Raw genomic sequence first — 13633 nt, 5'->3', positions numbered from 1 at the left:
GATAACTTTCCGTCATGAGCAAAGACTCTTATTCAGCCCCGGAAAATTATAAGTTGGGCAGCTTCGATTATACAACAACAGTTCACTTATTCCTACATGTAGTGACCGAAATCAAGTGTCTAGCGCCTACCAAAATAAGTCCCCTGTAGCAAAATCATCCATCAACTCAGACATGGAGAAGTTTGCACCAGTGTTGGGGAAATCGTTGAAGTTGGGTGGGAGATAGTTCATCAGGGTAGAAAAGGCGTCGTCCATTCCGCTATTCGCCGATATATGCGTGCTTTGCGCGTTCTCACCTCCATTCGAGGGAATTGCGTGGCTTGGCCCCATCCCTCCCACTTCATGAGCGATATCGTCCCGACCCGGAGCTTTGCTGAGGTTAGTCTCCGTAGGAATATATTGTAAACAAATTCGATCACGTACTCATTTGCAAGCTTTGAATCATGAAGATCAAGGTCGCAGTGAACTTTGCGCACTTCTCTACCATGGGGTTCTGGATATCCAATCGCGCAATGCAACTGACTGCACTCTTTAGAATATCGTCAAGCCGTATAGCGGTATTTGTATATCCTTGATCAAAAGGCATAGACCCATAGCTATCTTCGACCAGCTTTGTCACAACAATAGTCAGCGCTTATACCCATTCAAATTAATCAAACAAATAAGTCAAACAAACAGTTAAATATAGGAATTTTAGTAAGTTAAATAATTAAATATTATGAGGCCCTATATTTAATATATTTAATTAAATATAAGGTTACTTAGAAAAAAGAAAATCCGGGGCCGGGCTAATTAAAAATCGATATTCTTAACTATACCCTATAAAAGTTTATAATTAAGAATATAAATACTTAGAGCGGGATTCGAACCCGTAACTCCTTATTTATAATTATAAGTTTAGTATTATACTACTTAACTAAATAAATTACTAATAATTATTATAAAAAAAAAAGCCTAAGTATTATAGAGCCCTGAATTTAGTATTTTATTATATTTAAGAATTTAAAAAACCTCTAGTACCCCCTTTTTTTAATATTAATAAAACTAACGAAGTTACGTACTATTACTTTTAACCCTTTACGACTATTATAATTATTATTAATATTAATTAAATTATATATTAATTAATTCGCTATATTATAATTAATTAATTAGTAATAAGTTATATAATTTTTAATACGTAGCCGCTATTTCGGATTACTTTATAACTATAGACCCTAACTAACGCTAGCCTCGTATTATTAACCGATCTTAATAATTATAATAACCTCCTCGCCTTTTTAAAAATAATTTAAAAAGGGAGGACTTTTATTAATAACAATTTAATATTATAAAAGGGCGTAAGGCTAAGGAAGTTATAAATCCGCTTAGAAAGGGTTTTCGCTCGAGAGATTTATAATAAAAATATTTAAAGCGAAGTCTTTTAGTTTTATTATTACTATAATAAAATAAGTATTATTACTTATTTTAAAATAGTAATTATAAGCTTAGTAACGGCTTATTTAAAGTTAAAATACTAAGTAATAAATCTAAGTTCTAGTAAGTTATTATATTTATTAAAATCCTCTAAATACGACTTTATATTAAAAAAACGGAAACTTATTTTTAGTATTATTATAAAGGGCTAAGTAATGAGAATTAAAGAATTAGTAATTAAGTATATTATTAATAATAATAACCTATTTATAACTTTTTATAATCCTTACCTCTAGGCCCTCTTTTATTAGTTAGATTATAATATTACTAACGAACTCTTATTATTATACGGAAATATAAGAAAGGAGCTAAGTAAGATCTTTATTAAAAAGAAAAATATAATTAGGGTAGAGATCCGGAGGTTAATAATAAAAGTCTACTTATTATTTAATCTATAGACCTCGCTAACGCGGAATATTATTATTACCGTTTTTATTTACTTTTTAAACTATACTAAGTAATAAATATAATACCTTATTACTCTACGATAATAGTATAATACCTACGATAGGGCTAATATTACCTAAACTATAAAATTAGTAATAAATAACTAGGAATTAAGTAACTAAGTTAGAGTAGTTATTTACGATAATACCTTAAATAACGATACTTACTTAGGTTATTTATATTTTATATTATCTTATACTTATACTTAAAAAAATATTCTTAACTAAAAGATAAGGTACTACGGTTATATTCTTAACCTCGTTAATAAGGCCTTTTTATTTAGTAATAATAAAGAAGTATTTAAATAAGAATTAAATATATTAATTAATACTAAGCAACTTTAAAAAAATCTTAACTTCTAATATATAAGGGGCCCTATTAATAAGCTTCGGAACGTTATTAAATTTATTTACTCGTTACCTTAACGATATAAGGCCTTTTTTAAAATTAGTAATAAGACTAACGAGAACGATATATTTACTTTTTTTAAGAAATTGTTATAAGAGCTTATACTAACGCTTAATAACGATATCAAATAGAATTTAATATACTTTATAATATAGCGCTCTTTATAAAAAAAAAAGTAGATCTATACTTTTTTAGTAACTAGTTAAGCTTATAAAGATTTAAAATAACGGATCCCTATTAAGGACGTTCTTAATAATAACGACTAGTAACTACTAACTAAGCTAAAAATAGTACTTAAACTACTTTATTTTTAAATAATAAGATATTAGGGCTAGGGTAAAAAAGATAGTTATAGCTATTTATAAAAAATAATAATAAGTCTCGAGTATTTTATTAACTATCTCGAGGAATAAAAAAAGTTATATAATAAACCTTTTAAAAAAAAGATAAATCTTACGACTTCTTAAATCGTAACGTCGTAATCGTAGTTAACGTAAATAATACTACCTCGTTAATAATTAGCTCGTTATTAATTTATATCCTAACCTCTTTTTTAACTTCTAACTTTAAGTAATATCCCTTATTATATTTAGTCTAAGTATATACTTAGGGAGCGGGTAGAGCTATTTTTTAATAGTAATTTTAATTTATAAAAATACTTCTAACTATTAGTTATTAATACTTAGTAAGTCCTTAATAAGTATTATATTAAGTTAAGTAATTCTCTGCTCTATACTATAGTAATTATTCTTTACCCTAAGTAAGGATTAAAATAGCTAGAGAAGAGGTAGGATATGCCTAAGTAAAGCTACTAGTTATTTAATATAAAAAAGGGACTTTACGATTATTAATAAAAATAGTATATAGATAAGATAGTAAGTCCTTTTCTTCCTCATTATCTAAGTCCTCTTCTTTTATTACGATAGTTATAAACTATTTTTAATACTTTTATAATTCTAAAAAGTATTATAAAAAACTCGTAGTACTAATAATAATTAATATTTCGAATAATAAACGTAGTAATTAACTACGCGCCTAAGCTTAATTAATATTACTTATAGATTATCCCTTAGCCGGTCCTTAACCTAATTTAATAATAAATTAACTATTAGCTAACTTATTTAACGTTAAATAAGCTTATATTTAATATCTTTACGATCCTTATAATAGTAATAAATTACGAGAGGATATTTAGCCTCGTAAAGTTAACTTTAACCTTATAGTAATTATTAATAAGATTTTTTATACTAGAGGAGGTTTAATATCTTAAGAACTAGCTTTGTAGTAGTATTATAGAAGTAAAAAGTTAATTTTTTAATTAAAAAAGCTAATCGAGGTAAAGTCTATAAGTTAGTATTATAAGGACTTTCGTAATAGCTTTATTTAATTCCTAATTAAGAAATTAGTAAAGTTATTAATTAATTATTAAATAATTAAATATGGCGCGAGAAATGAGCTAAATAATCAAATACGAACCTTATATTTGATTTGTTTGTATGGGTATAAGCGCTGACAATAGTTAAAGAGGCATTGAAGGCTTTTGTGAGATTAGCTGGCATCCTTCTAGGTAGCAGGCCAAACTTACTGAAGTACAGGCTAAACCACCATGCTCCAAGGAATGAAACGGTAGGCTGGACATTATTCGCAAGTTTGCAGGCTTCAACTAAGCGAATGATAGCTTCCGCCGACCGCAGGCATACTGTTCTACTAAGATGCCACGCCTGTTGCAGCGTGGCTGCTTCCTGGAGAGACTGAGGGCTTCCATCGAATGATTGTAGACAGCGGTCTAGTATTGGGCGATGCGACAGGAGTTGCAAATTATGATACCGAACTGTCAGTATCACTCGGAACTTCAGTAACATCAACTTCCCCTCAGGGCTGGCGACTTCACTCGGCTCTACAAGTTGCATCGATAGAGGTAAAGATGCCTGCCAATCAGCCAATTTCTGTCCAATCTGTATCACACTAGCCACGGTGTTTGTTAACGGAATGGCAGATATTGACCCGATATTGCTTTCGTATAGATCGTCAATCACGGCGGCGGTCACACCGTAAAGCGTGCTAGGTAGACAGTTATTAGTCAACATTAGGCAAGGGGAGGCTTTGTGGTAGTCAAACATTGATGCGTTCCAAAACATAGTGCTCTCTTCCTCGTTAGACCATCTCGAGATATCGGAAGTTCTTTGATGGGAAATGAAATGTCTTGGCAACGGTGTTCGAATATAGTTTTGCGGAATAATGGGCGGCCGGCCGAAGGTCATACTCAGTGTTCTATATCCCGATAGTGATCTTGTTAGACATAGTTCCTTCGACGGGCTTCTAGATCCACCGAATATGCTACTTGCCTATCGAGTACGACACATCCATACCAAGTGCGTATTCTTATTTCTCTCTCGAGTGGTTCGAATCTTTGAAGAGCCAATTCGGAATGAAACCCTAACTCGAGTGCAGCTTTCACAGCGAGCCCGTGTATTGCCCATGTCTGTATAGACCGTTGGCTGCCTTGAAGGTACTGTGACATCAGGAGCATGGCCTGGACTTGAGAGATTTGAGGTCAGCTAAAGGAACTAGCACGTACTGGGAAGATATAGCAGATACTGAAGACGGAAGGCAAGGGACTGCAGCAGTACCTGCTTCTACGTTGGCCCCTGTCATCATCTCAGTCATAGAGAGGGCTTTGGCGCGCCGGTAATGAACCTCTGAAATTGCCTGTCGATCGCTCAAACCGACACCTGTAGCGTTCATGGTACTCGTTGCCATGGCCAAAACCATGTGCAATAGTGCAAGCCAAGCGGTTTTCGCATTTTGCATGCCCGTTTCTCGGTACTGAGCGTACGTTTTCCAGAAACTTTCTTCGTGTATATAAGGAAATAGGAGACCTGTGTCACGGAAGAATTGGCGCACAAGATTGATGACCTCTTCTTCGGGTGGCAAACGCAATGCCTCGGATGGCTTTTCAAGTTTCCTTGAGTCGAAGGAATCAGTGACTGGTGACTGAGATCTCGAGACAGCCAGGATGTGTTGTTGTGCATGTTTTGCAGGTGTCGAGGATGCATCTCCGCGCTCATCTTTTTGGGTCTTGTTCAATAAGTGGTCGAGCGTGCGGCGAATAATTCTCGTGAAGGCGATATTGGATGACGGCCCTGAATGATTGATGATGGAATCAGCAGGTATAAAGGGAACATCGAGGCCCATGGCCGTGAAGCCTAGTTTATTGTGTCATACCGAAATACGCCCAAGACTCGTCTGTGGTAAATTCAATAGTACCAACACCGTCTGTCGCGTCGGGGGTGATCCCCTGCGTGACGCTTCCATCCTCAACATTCAGTGACTCCTCGGGATAGTTGACTTCCGAAATGTCGTCGGTACGGCCAGAAACACTACGTGGAAAGAGGACGTGTTGCTTTCCTTGTAGAAACGAGGCGGGTATAAGTCTTTTCAGCCGACTGATTTCTTCTTCGACATCGGCTAAGCGGTGTTCAACTTGTTCGAGATATCTATTCACAGAGTAAGATAAGTCTTGAAAGACTCTGCATAAAGTTCCACTAAACATACTGTTTCGGTACCAGCGCATTGCTCCCACCAGAGTTGGCTGCGTAGATACATTCGATACCTTGTTCGACGCAAGCGGAGCACTGAGGCCTAACACCATCACACTTTTCGAGAGTGTATTCTGATTAGTCTTCTTGGACAGCCAGTGGCACCTGCTGGGCGGGAAGATCCCGTTCAGGCGAAAACTGCCAATACTGGCTCCCACCAGCGTGGTAGTCCGAGAATCTCGCACTCACCCTCGACTTCCGAGCACGGCAGGAGCTGCAAGCAATCGGGATACGCTTCCGCTTCCGAGTCGACGCGCCTGTTGGCCCGGGAGTGCTGTTCTCCATTTCCCGAGGAAAGTCTTCATACAGCTTACAAGTTGTGCGGCACGATAGGGCAGAGACTGGTGGAGGCGGGGATTTAGAGAGAAAGATGATCAAGTCCCCGGTGTAGTTGAAAGGGGAGGGCGGGGAGTTAGGGAAGAGCACCGAACTCTAAGTGCTGTACGCCTAACGCTGAGAGGCTGTGCTACGACAAATCGCGTACGGTTAGCGTTGTGGTTGGTGTCTTTGCTGAGCCTCCGACCATGCTATTTCGGCGAACAGCTTAAATCCCCGAGCACACCTGTGTTCGTTTTGTAACTCACCGTCACGTTGACAGTATTGACGAAACGCGGTTGGTCTTCCTGCGGGATGAGAGTTCGGGAAACACCCGGAAATCATGTGTTTTTGATCAAGTCATAAACACATCTCGTCAACACTGAAATGTCGCTATTGTATCTAAGCATCATTCAAGAAGAGTAAAAGTAGTCAATCAATACCTTACCACTTCACTCGAGCAACTCAACGTCGTATCATCCTGACAATCCGAGAACTAGTCATGTCTTCAACGACCGTCACAGAAACTTCGCACCAAGCCGAGCCGGCTGAAGACCACACCGCAACGATGTTGCGCGCCGCCGAGGCCAACCACACAAAGCCTTTGTGGCTGCAAATGACCAAGCTAAACCCCCCTCTGCCCAATCCACGGTGCACACCCCATCTTTGGAAGTATTCTGAAATTCAACCCACTCTCTTGCAAGCGGGTCAGCTTGTCACCGAAAAGCAAGCTGAGCGTCGGGTGCTTATGCTCGTCAACCCTTCCAGAGGTACGCAGCCTGCACCGATGGAGCTTCAGATCTGTTATTACTTCTAATCATTAGATCTGTTCCTGACTCAGAACCCCAGATGCTCCATTCACGACTGACACTCTTTACGCTGGGCTGCAACTGGTCATGCCCAATGAGACGGCACCGGCGCATCGGCACACGGCTTTTGCTATGCGCTTCATCATTGAGGGCAATGGCGGCTTCACTGCCGTTCATGGAAAGCGCATCCAGATGAACCGGGGAGATGTAATCTTGACCCCCACTTGGAATTGGCATGACCATGGAAAGGATGGGTCTGGCCCGATGATCTGGCTTGACGGCTTAGATTTGCCCAACTTTACCCACTTCCCTGTTCATTTCGTCGAGCATTTCTCATCTCCACGATACCCAGCAGACAATGTTGATACATCCCAGTCGCCCATTGTCTTCCCATGGAGTCGGATGAAAGCAGCACTTGACGCCGAGGAAGGACAATATGCTACACAAAGTTATCTCCGTGCAGATGGATCTGAAGGTACTTAATTCCCGTTCTGCTTCATTATAATTGTTGGAACTTGGACTGACTTGTGCAACGCTCCAGTCAGCAAGGTTTTAGGTGGTCGTGCAGCCCGCTTGACCTCCGGTGCCAAGTCCTCTCTGGTTCAGGAGACCGCATCATCTGTTTATCATGTCGTCGAGGGATCTGGGCGCTCTCGTATCGGTGATACAGAACTTGTTTGGAACAAGGGTGATACCTTCTGCATTCCATCCTGGTATCCTTACCAGCATTTCGCGGACGAGGGTCTGAAGACAGATGTATACCTGTACCGTTTTGATGACATGCCTATGCTGAAAAGTCTGGGATTCTACCGCTCAGCTGACATGGATGTGGAACGTCTCGTGTCGAAGTGAACGATTGTACGCTGGACCATTCACGTGTAGACTAAGTAGGCAAACTGAATGAAACATCTTTTACTGCGGCAAGTGTACTTACCTAGAATTCGGGGTCTAGGACAGAGTTTGCAAACTTACAGACGGTTGATTCTTCGCGCCGGAGCATGATTCAGGTACCGTCGCTTGATGCAAGTGTTTTGTGACAATCATTGATAATGTTAAATCACTCCAAGATATCGTCCATCTCAATTGAATATAAAACTTTCGAACTCATTATGGATTCTTAATTGTAACAGGGCTCTAGTAGTCGAGAGCCCGAATGTTCTTATTTGCTGCCAGAGAAGAATGATAGACGGGGTTCGTACGCTGGCGTTTCTACACCAACTGCACTACCCCTGTCCCGTCTAAGACTACCCTCTCAGTCTAAGCGAGAAATGCAGTCTTGCAAATGACTGTTTCACTGAAGAAGTAGAGGGGGATCACCAATAAGTACACCGCCCAGAGAATTCCCGCCATCGTACCAAACTGAGCGACGGGTCCCGCCTGTGCCATCCAGCTTGTGGCCGCGTAAGAAACTCCGAAGCCGACAGAGTTCTTGATCAAATTCACCAGCACTCCGATGTGGCTTGCTCTAGGTGGCATGGTGTCAACAGCGTACGTCAGTAACACATTCGCCGAGCAAGTCAGACCTGTGGCAAGCATGCCATAGCCAACGCTGACTTGCGCCCACTTCTCCGGTGATGCAAGACCGTACCCAATGACCAAACATCCAGCTGGGCTGATGAGACCTCCGATAATCACAGCAGGCAATCTCGAAGCTGGATCTTGTTTTCCACCATTGCGACGTGTATCTCGGTTGAATAGGTAATCAGCCAATGCGCCTCCGATCGGAAGACCAATCAGAAGACCGACCAATGGGCCAACACTAAGCAGACCGACATCTCGGGCACCCCAGAGTAGGGGCGGGGGACTGTATACCACCGAGAGCAAGATAGATACCAGAACGGTCCAGCCAATGGTGAGACCAAAGACCAAAGTTGTGACAATAACCTGGGGCGCGCGTAGAAGTTGAAGAGGCTGGAAGAGGCTTGAGGCGGCGAGCTTCCAGTCCATGTCGACATATGCTGTTGAGAAAGAGCGCAGTCTCCATTGTTTTCCGAGTTCTCTGGGCCCTGGAAAGCCTTGCTGGTTGGCGTTTTCAACTTCGGCGTAGGTAGGGCTCAAGGGCAGACCTTTGGGGTTATCTTCAGTAATAACGGGGTTGAGCTCAACTTCAGCCGTCTTTGGCGAGTCCGCGCGTGTTTCCGGGAGCATGATCAGTGATCCGACAAATGTGATGAAGATCAGGGCCGAGAGGATACGGAAGTACCATCTCCAATCTCCAGTACCATCCGCGACAAGACCGGAAATGATCGGTCCGACAGATGAGCCCGCAGCAAGGAGTCCAACGTAGACAACCATTGCGCTTGCTAATTGCTTGTTTGGGAATGCCTCTTCAACGAAGCTGGGCCCCAATGCCTCAACAAGCCCGCCAGCGAGCCCGCCGAGAATCCTTGAAGTTCGCAGGTCATTGAATGTTGTTGCTTCCCCTGACCAAAGGCAGAAGACAAAGAACATGACGAGCGATATCAGAATCGTGTATCGTTTACCAATGAGAGATGCGGCAGGGAGGGCGAAGATGTTCTAGAGTTGAAGGTAAGTTAGTTCGTGTCTCTCAAGAAACATACATCAAAACGTTGAATGTTCTCATTTTAAATCAGGCTTACCGAGAGGCCAAGAGTCAAAAGCACATAGGTAGAGAGCTGGGAGGCCTCTTCCGAAGTGCAATGAAGCTCTGCAATAATGCGCGAAAACAGCGGAGGAGCGCCTGCAGCAAAGGCATTTCCCAAAAGGTTGTAGAAGCTGACGTTCAGGAGAATCCAGATTCTCCACGAAAGTGGCCATCCCTATCGAGTAGTTAGAGATTAGTCTTCAAAGCCTATGATATTGTGACATCCTTGAACTCGAGGACACCGGCAACACTTACCAAGACGCTCGACTCCATCGCGGAATCATTCGATGTCGACATGTCTGCTGATTTTGGACGTACGATATGAGTTGATTTTTCAAAGTCTAGTTTGATAATCTAGACAAATGCTTACACGGGTTTTCGCAATTTCCGCTCAACACCGGCTCCGCCTTGTCCTATTTACTCCAGCCCACCCCTTTACAGATCACGTCTTTCATTACAAGACCAACTTTACCAACGCGTAGCGTGCCATTGGTCTAGCGAGTCATTCGGGGAGATAAACCTAAGGGTATGCGTCCGCGGAGAACTGTCATAACCCCGGATGCTACCCCGCATCCGCAGCGGCCCGCGTCCATACTGGAGACCGGGTGACGATGGTCTGCTTCCGTGATCTCGGGGTTAAGCGGGGGAAGCGGGTCTTGTTAGAGACTCGCCGCGCGCATTGTGAAGCATATATCAAGGACTGACGTTGACTCAGGCTAAGCATTGCGACACAGCCGTGTCTGGCACGTCAGCCGATCGAGTCAGTTGGTCGCTCGTAAGCAAATCCAAACAGCACCAAGGCTATGCTGAGCGATGGCACGTTACCAGAAAGCTTTTTAACTATGAATCAGTAATAGGTACATTAATTTAAGATCTCATCGTCATGCTTTGCTAGAACACGAGCCTGACAAGTATCAGGATCTCCTATCTCCGCGATGAGGCGGAGTCACAATATTAACATGGCTTGGTTGCAGTATTGAGGTGCTCCTACATTGTGAAGCCCAGAGTCTCAATGGAATCTACCTGTACGTAGCCTGGAACTTCTTTATTCATCCTTTTCCAATCCATCAGCCCCCATCAGAAAGCGGTAAGTAAAAGGGCATCTTAAAGTCAAGATAACTTTATTGAGTCGAATTGGTCGAGGATTCCTAGTAATTGAGGACAAATCGACAAGATTGCAAAAGTTAGACGCCTCTAGCCGCCAAATGGGTTCTTTTCCCTCTTCGCTGAGAACTTGATCCTTTAGCTTATCACGATATAGCCAAGAGAAAGTTAGACAACGAATTGGGTTTCATCGCAGAGGAATCGATGTGAGGTATGACATAAGGATTCAGGTAGCAGTTCCTGAAAGGCTTCAAGCTTGAATACACGAGTTGACGCTTCTATGGCTTAATGCACCTCTCTTCAATGATAGTAATTCAAACTGACCTCAACCATGTTCAATGATTTCTTGTCTAATGTATTTTACACACCATCAGGTTCATCCTAAAGTCAAGGAACAGACCGATTATTATGTTGAGTATTCTGAGACTTGATGAGGCGTCACATGGTGAGCTAGCAGGCTTGGTAGGGAAAGCTGCTGTGGAGAATATGGAGACTCTGATAGAGAGTATCGAGGACTGGGTGTTAGAAATCTGGTAGTTCGATGGTAATCATGAGTGGTGAAATATGAATGATGGCAGTTTTTCTTGTATCACAATGGGACCAGTTGAGTGTGAGGATTGAAAAGGTTCTGCTACAGTATGTCCTGCCTTTGTTCTCATACAAGAGGCATCTCCCGCCAGGAAGACGCTTCCTTATTTCCTCAGCTGTCCCTAGATGTCCAAGGGCTGAAAGTTTGATCATGAGCATCATGAACTTCATCGGAACAGCCTGCCACTTTTGAAATTCTTACGGCTGCTCTAGGCGAGCAGCTTTTCGAGTCTCACACAAGTTGCAGGTCATCCCGAGGAACGCCATGAATGCAGCCAATCAAGTGATGAACGGTCCAAGGCCTTTCCTGGGGTTCTGGGGAAAGTCCAGCTCAAAGCGCCAACGCTAGCCGTGATAACGAAATTTGCAATCATTTATGCAATTTGAGTTTTCGTTACGTTTCCTTTCCGCTAAGGTAGAAAATAGCCGGGGGCCCTCTTTCGGGGTTTATCTCGGCTAACCGCTAACGTTAAGAAGAAGCGGGAGCTAGCACGACCGAAGCGGGGCCCGACCGTGTACGTTGAGCGGTGCCGAGATGTGGGGCTCCGGAGGCCACGACTCGGTATCGTGACCGTGTACGTTAGGAAGAGCCGGGTCGGAGTCAAAGAAATGCGCCGGACAAGAAAACTTTGCTGCCGCTAGTTCTCGGGGCCTGGACTGAATCAAGAAGACTATGTCCGTTCTTACGCTGGCCAATTTGGTGTATAAGTAACCACCTTCCCCTCTTTCTTGGGTGAATTTGGGGTTTCTTCCTATCTCATCCGTCTGATCTTTGCCTTTCAAATAGTTGATATCAATCTCAACATTATATGTGCCATAAAAGTATATCAATTTCACATACTCCTCTTTTGTACCATCTACTCAAGACCACGATGTGGTCTGCGGCCTCCACGATGCCTCTCGAGATCAAGATTGACGATCACTACTCGTCTAAGATCTATACTAGCGGCTCTCACATCACAGGCACCGTATCTGTCTGCCCAGACAGCCACACTCCCTTTCACTGCATCCAAATCGCTCTCATGGGCACCTCTCACACTCGGGTCGACATGCTACCCGTCCCCAAGATCACCACCGACGTGTTCCTCAACCTAGACATGCCCATTACGAAGACATCCTACCCGCAAGGACGGGTCTTTGCGGCAGGAGAAACCCAAACTATCCCATTCAACTTCACCATACCACGAGAACTACACAAAGATGCCTGTGAGGCTGCTTCAGGCGATCACTCCCACGATCAACACATGCGACTGCCTCCATCAATGGGTGGTTGGGGCAAAGACGACATGTCACCCACGATGGCTCAAGTCGAGTACAAGATAGTTGCTCGACTGCTTCGCAAGAGATCCTCCAGCCCAAAAGATACTACTGAGGCCAGTCAGCGGATCATGGTCCTCCCAGCCTTTGCCGAAGACCCACCCCTGAACATCAACAACCACGATGCACGATACACGCTATCCAGGACCAAGTCCGTCCGCAGAAGTCTTCTTTCTACACAGAAGGATCGCATCGTTATCAATGCGCTTCAGCCTGAAGCAGTCTACATCAGCATCGGCGGCCATCAGCTCCCCGACTCTCACGCCTCCGTAACACTGGACCTAAGCTTTGAATCCAACTCCTCATTCTCATTCCCACCGGAAGTCACTCTGGGCCACGTCAAGCTAGACACTCAGACGTGGTTCACAGGAACCCCCATGAAGATGTCGCCCGACCTAGGAAACCCCCGTGAGGCGGCTGGACTGCGCCATGAGCTGCGGTACTCTACCCAAACCAAGCTCCCTACGACAGACACGGGAGTCATCCTATGGCACAAGGACGACCAGGCAGAAAACTGCAAGATGTTCTCCTGGCGATCGAGAACCAAGGTTCCTATCCGCCTCCCTACCGCACATAAGATGTTCCTGCCCACCTTCTTCAACTGTTTCATTGCTCGAAGCTACATCTTGCGCATGTCTGTCAATTTCAACGGCTCTAAGTCCAATCTTTCTGTTCCGCTGCAGATTGCGTCGCAGTCCCTCTACCCTCAAGTGATGGAGCCAGAGGTGGAGGACCTGCCATCCTTTGACGCATCTCTTGCTTGGAGATGACGGAGTGTAGCCGAATCTGTCTCTTTTCCTACGTCTACTTGTTATCTTTTCCGAGAATTTTAGGAGGCGCACTCATATCTACTGGGTGATTGTGCAAGCTCTTCCACGGAAGGCTGCCAAATGATTGGGATGTGGCGTTACACGTGGATGATCAAGGTTGCCTGCTTTGGTATTTGTTTCCCTTCATTATGGATT

General features: G+C 43.2%; 5 protein-coding genes and 1 non-coding gene across 6 annotated transcripts; 2 read left to right on the top strand and 4 right to left on the bottom strand.

Moving 5' to 3' along the window:
- Positions 1–126: 126 nt before the first annotated feature.
- On the bottom strand, positions 127–6655 carry CLUP02_17158 (fungal specific transcription factor domain-containing protein; the record flags this gene model as incomplete). Its single annotated transcript, XM_049296073.1, has 10 exons — positions 127–368; positions 424–610; positions 3846–4602; positions 4790–4843; positions 4910–5474; positions 5557–5828; positions 5887–5966; positions 6036–6362; positions 6515–6553; positions 6629–6655. 10 exons carry the CDS (start codon positions 6653–6655, stop codon positions 127–129), a joined length of 2550 nt encoding a protein of 849 aa, XP_049153220.1.
- Positions 849–926, bottom strand: CLUP02_tRNA304. Its single transcript has one exon. It is a non-coding gene; the product is annotated as a tRNA-OTHER (tRNA).
- Positions 6656–6747: 92 nt separating the features above from the next.
- CLUP02_17157 (gentisate 1,2-dioxygenase) lies at positions 6748–7906 on the top strand (the record flags this gene model as incomplete). Its single annotated transcript, XM_049296072.1, has 3 exons — positions 6748–7015; positions 7095–7529; positions 7596–7906. 3 exons carry the CDS (start codon positions 6748–6750, stop codon positions 7904–7906), a joined length of 1014 nt encoding a protein of 337 aa, XP_049153219.1.
- A 405-nt stretch (positions 7907–8311) lies between these two features.
- Positions 8312–9956, bottom strand: CLUP02_17156 (uncharacterized protein; the record flags this gene model as incomplete). The annotated part of the gene is made up of 3 exons (XM_049296071.1): positions 8312–9571; positions 9655–9834; positions 9882–9956. 3 exons carry the CDS (start codon positions 9954–9956, stop codon positions 8312–8314), a joined length of 1515 nt encoding a protein of 504 aa, XP_049153218.1.
- Positions 9957–11213: 1257 nt separating this feature from the next.
- On the bottom strand, positions 11214–12208 carry CLUP02_17155 (uncharacterized protein; the record flags this gene model as incomplete). The annotated part of the gene is made up of 5 exons (XM_049296070.1): positions 11214–11278; positions 11357–11531; positions 11590–11666; positions 11864–12127; positions 12193–12208. 5 exons carry the CDS (start codon positions 12206–12208, stop codon positions 11214–11216), a joined length of 597 nt encoding a protein of 198 aa, XP_049153217.1.
- A 15-nt stretch (positions 12209–12223) lies between these two features.
- On the top strand, positions 12224–13438 carry CLUP02_17154 (arrestin; the record flags this gene model as incomplete). The annotated part of the gene is made up of 1 exon (XM_049296069.1): positions 12224–13438. One exon carries the CDS (start codon positions 12224–12226, stop codon positions 13436–13438), a length of 1215 nt encoding a protein of 404 aa, XP_049153216.1.
- Positions 13439–13633: the final 195 nt, after the last annotated feature.

Source organism: Colletotrichum lupini, chromosome 9 (assembly GCF_023278565.1).
Source record: "Colletotrichum lupini chromosome 9, complete sequence".
In the NCBI taxonomy this organism is placed as follows: domain Eukaryota; kingdom Fungi; phylum Ascomycota; class Sordariomycetes; order Glomerellales; family Glomerellaceae; genus Colletotrichum; species Colletotrichum lupini.
The sequence above is the reverse complement of the archived record's forward strand: the minus strand, read 5'-3'. Positions and strand labels throughout refer to the sequence as shown.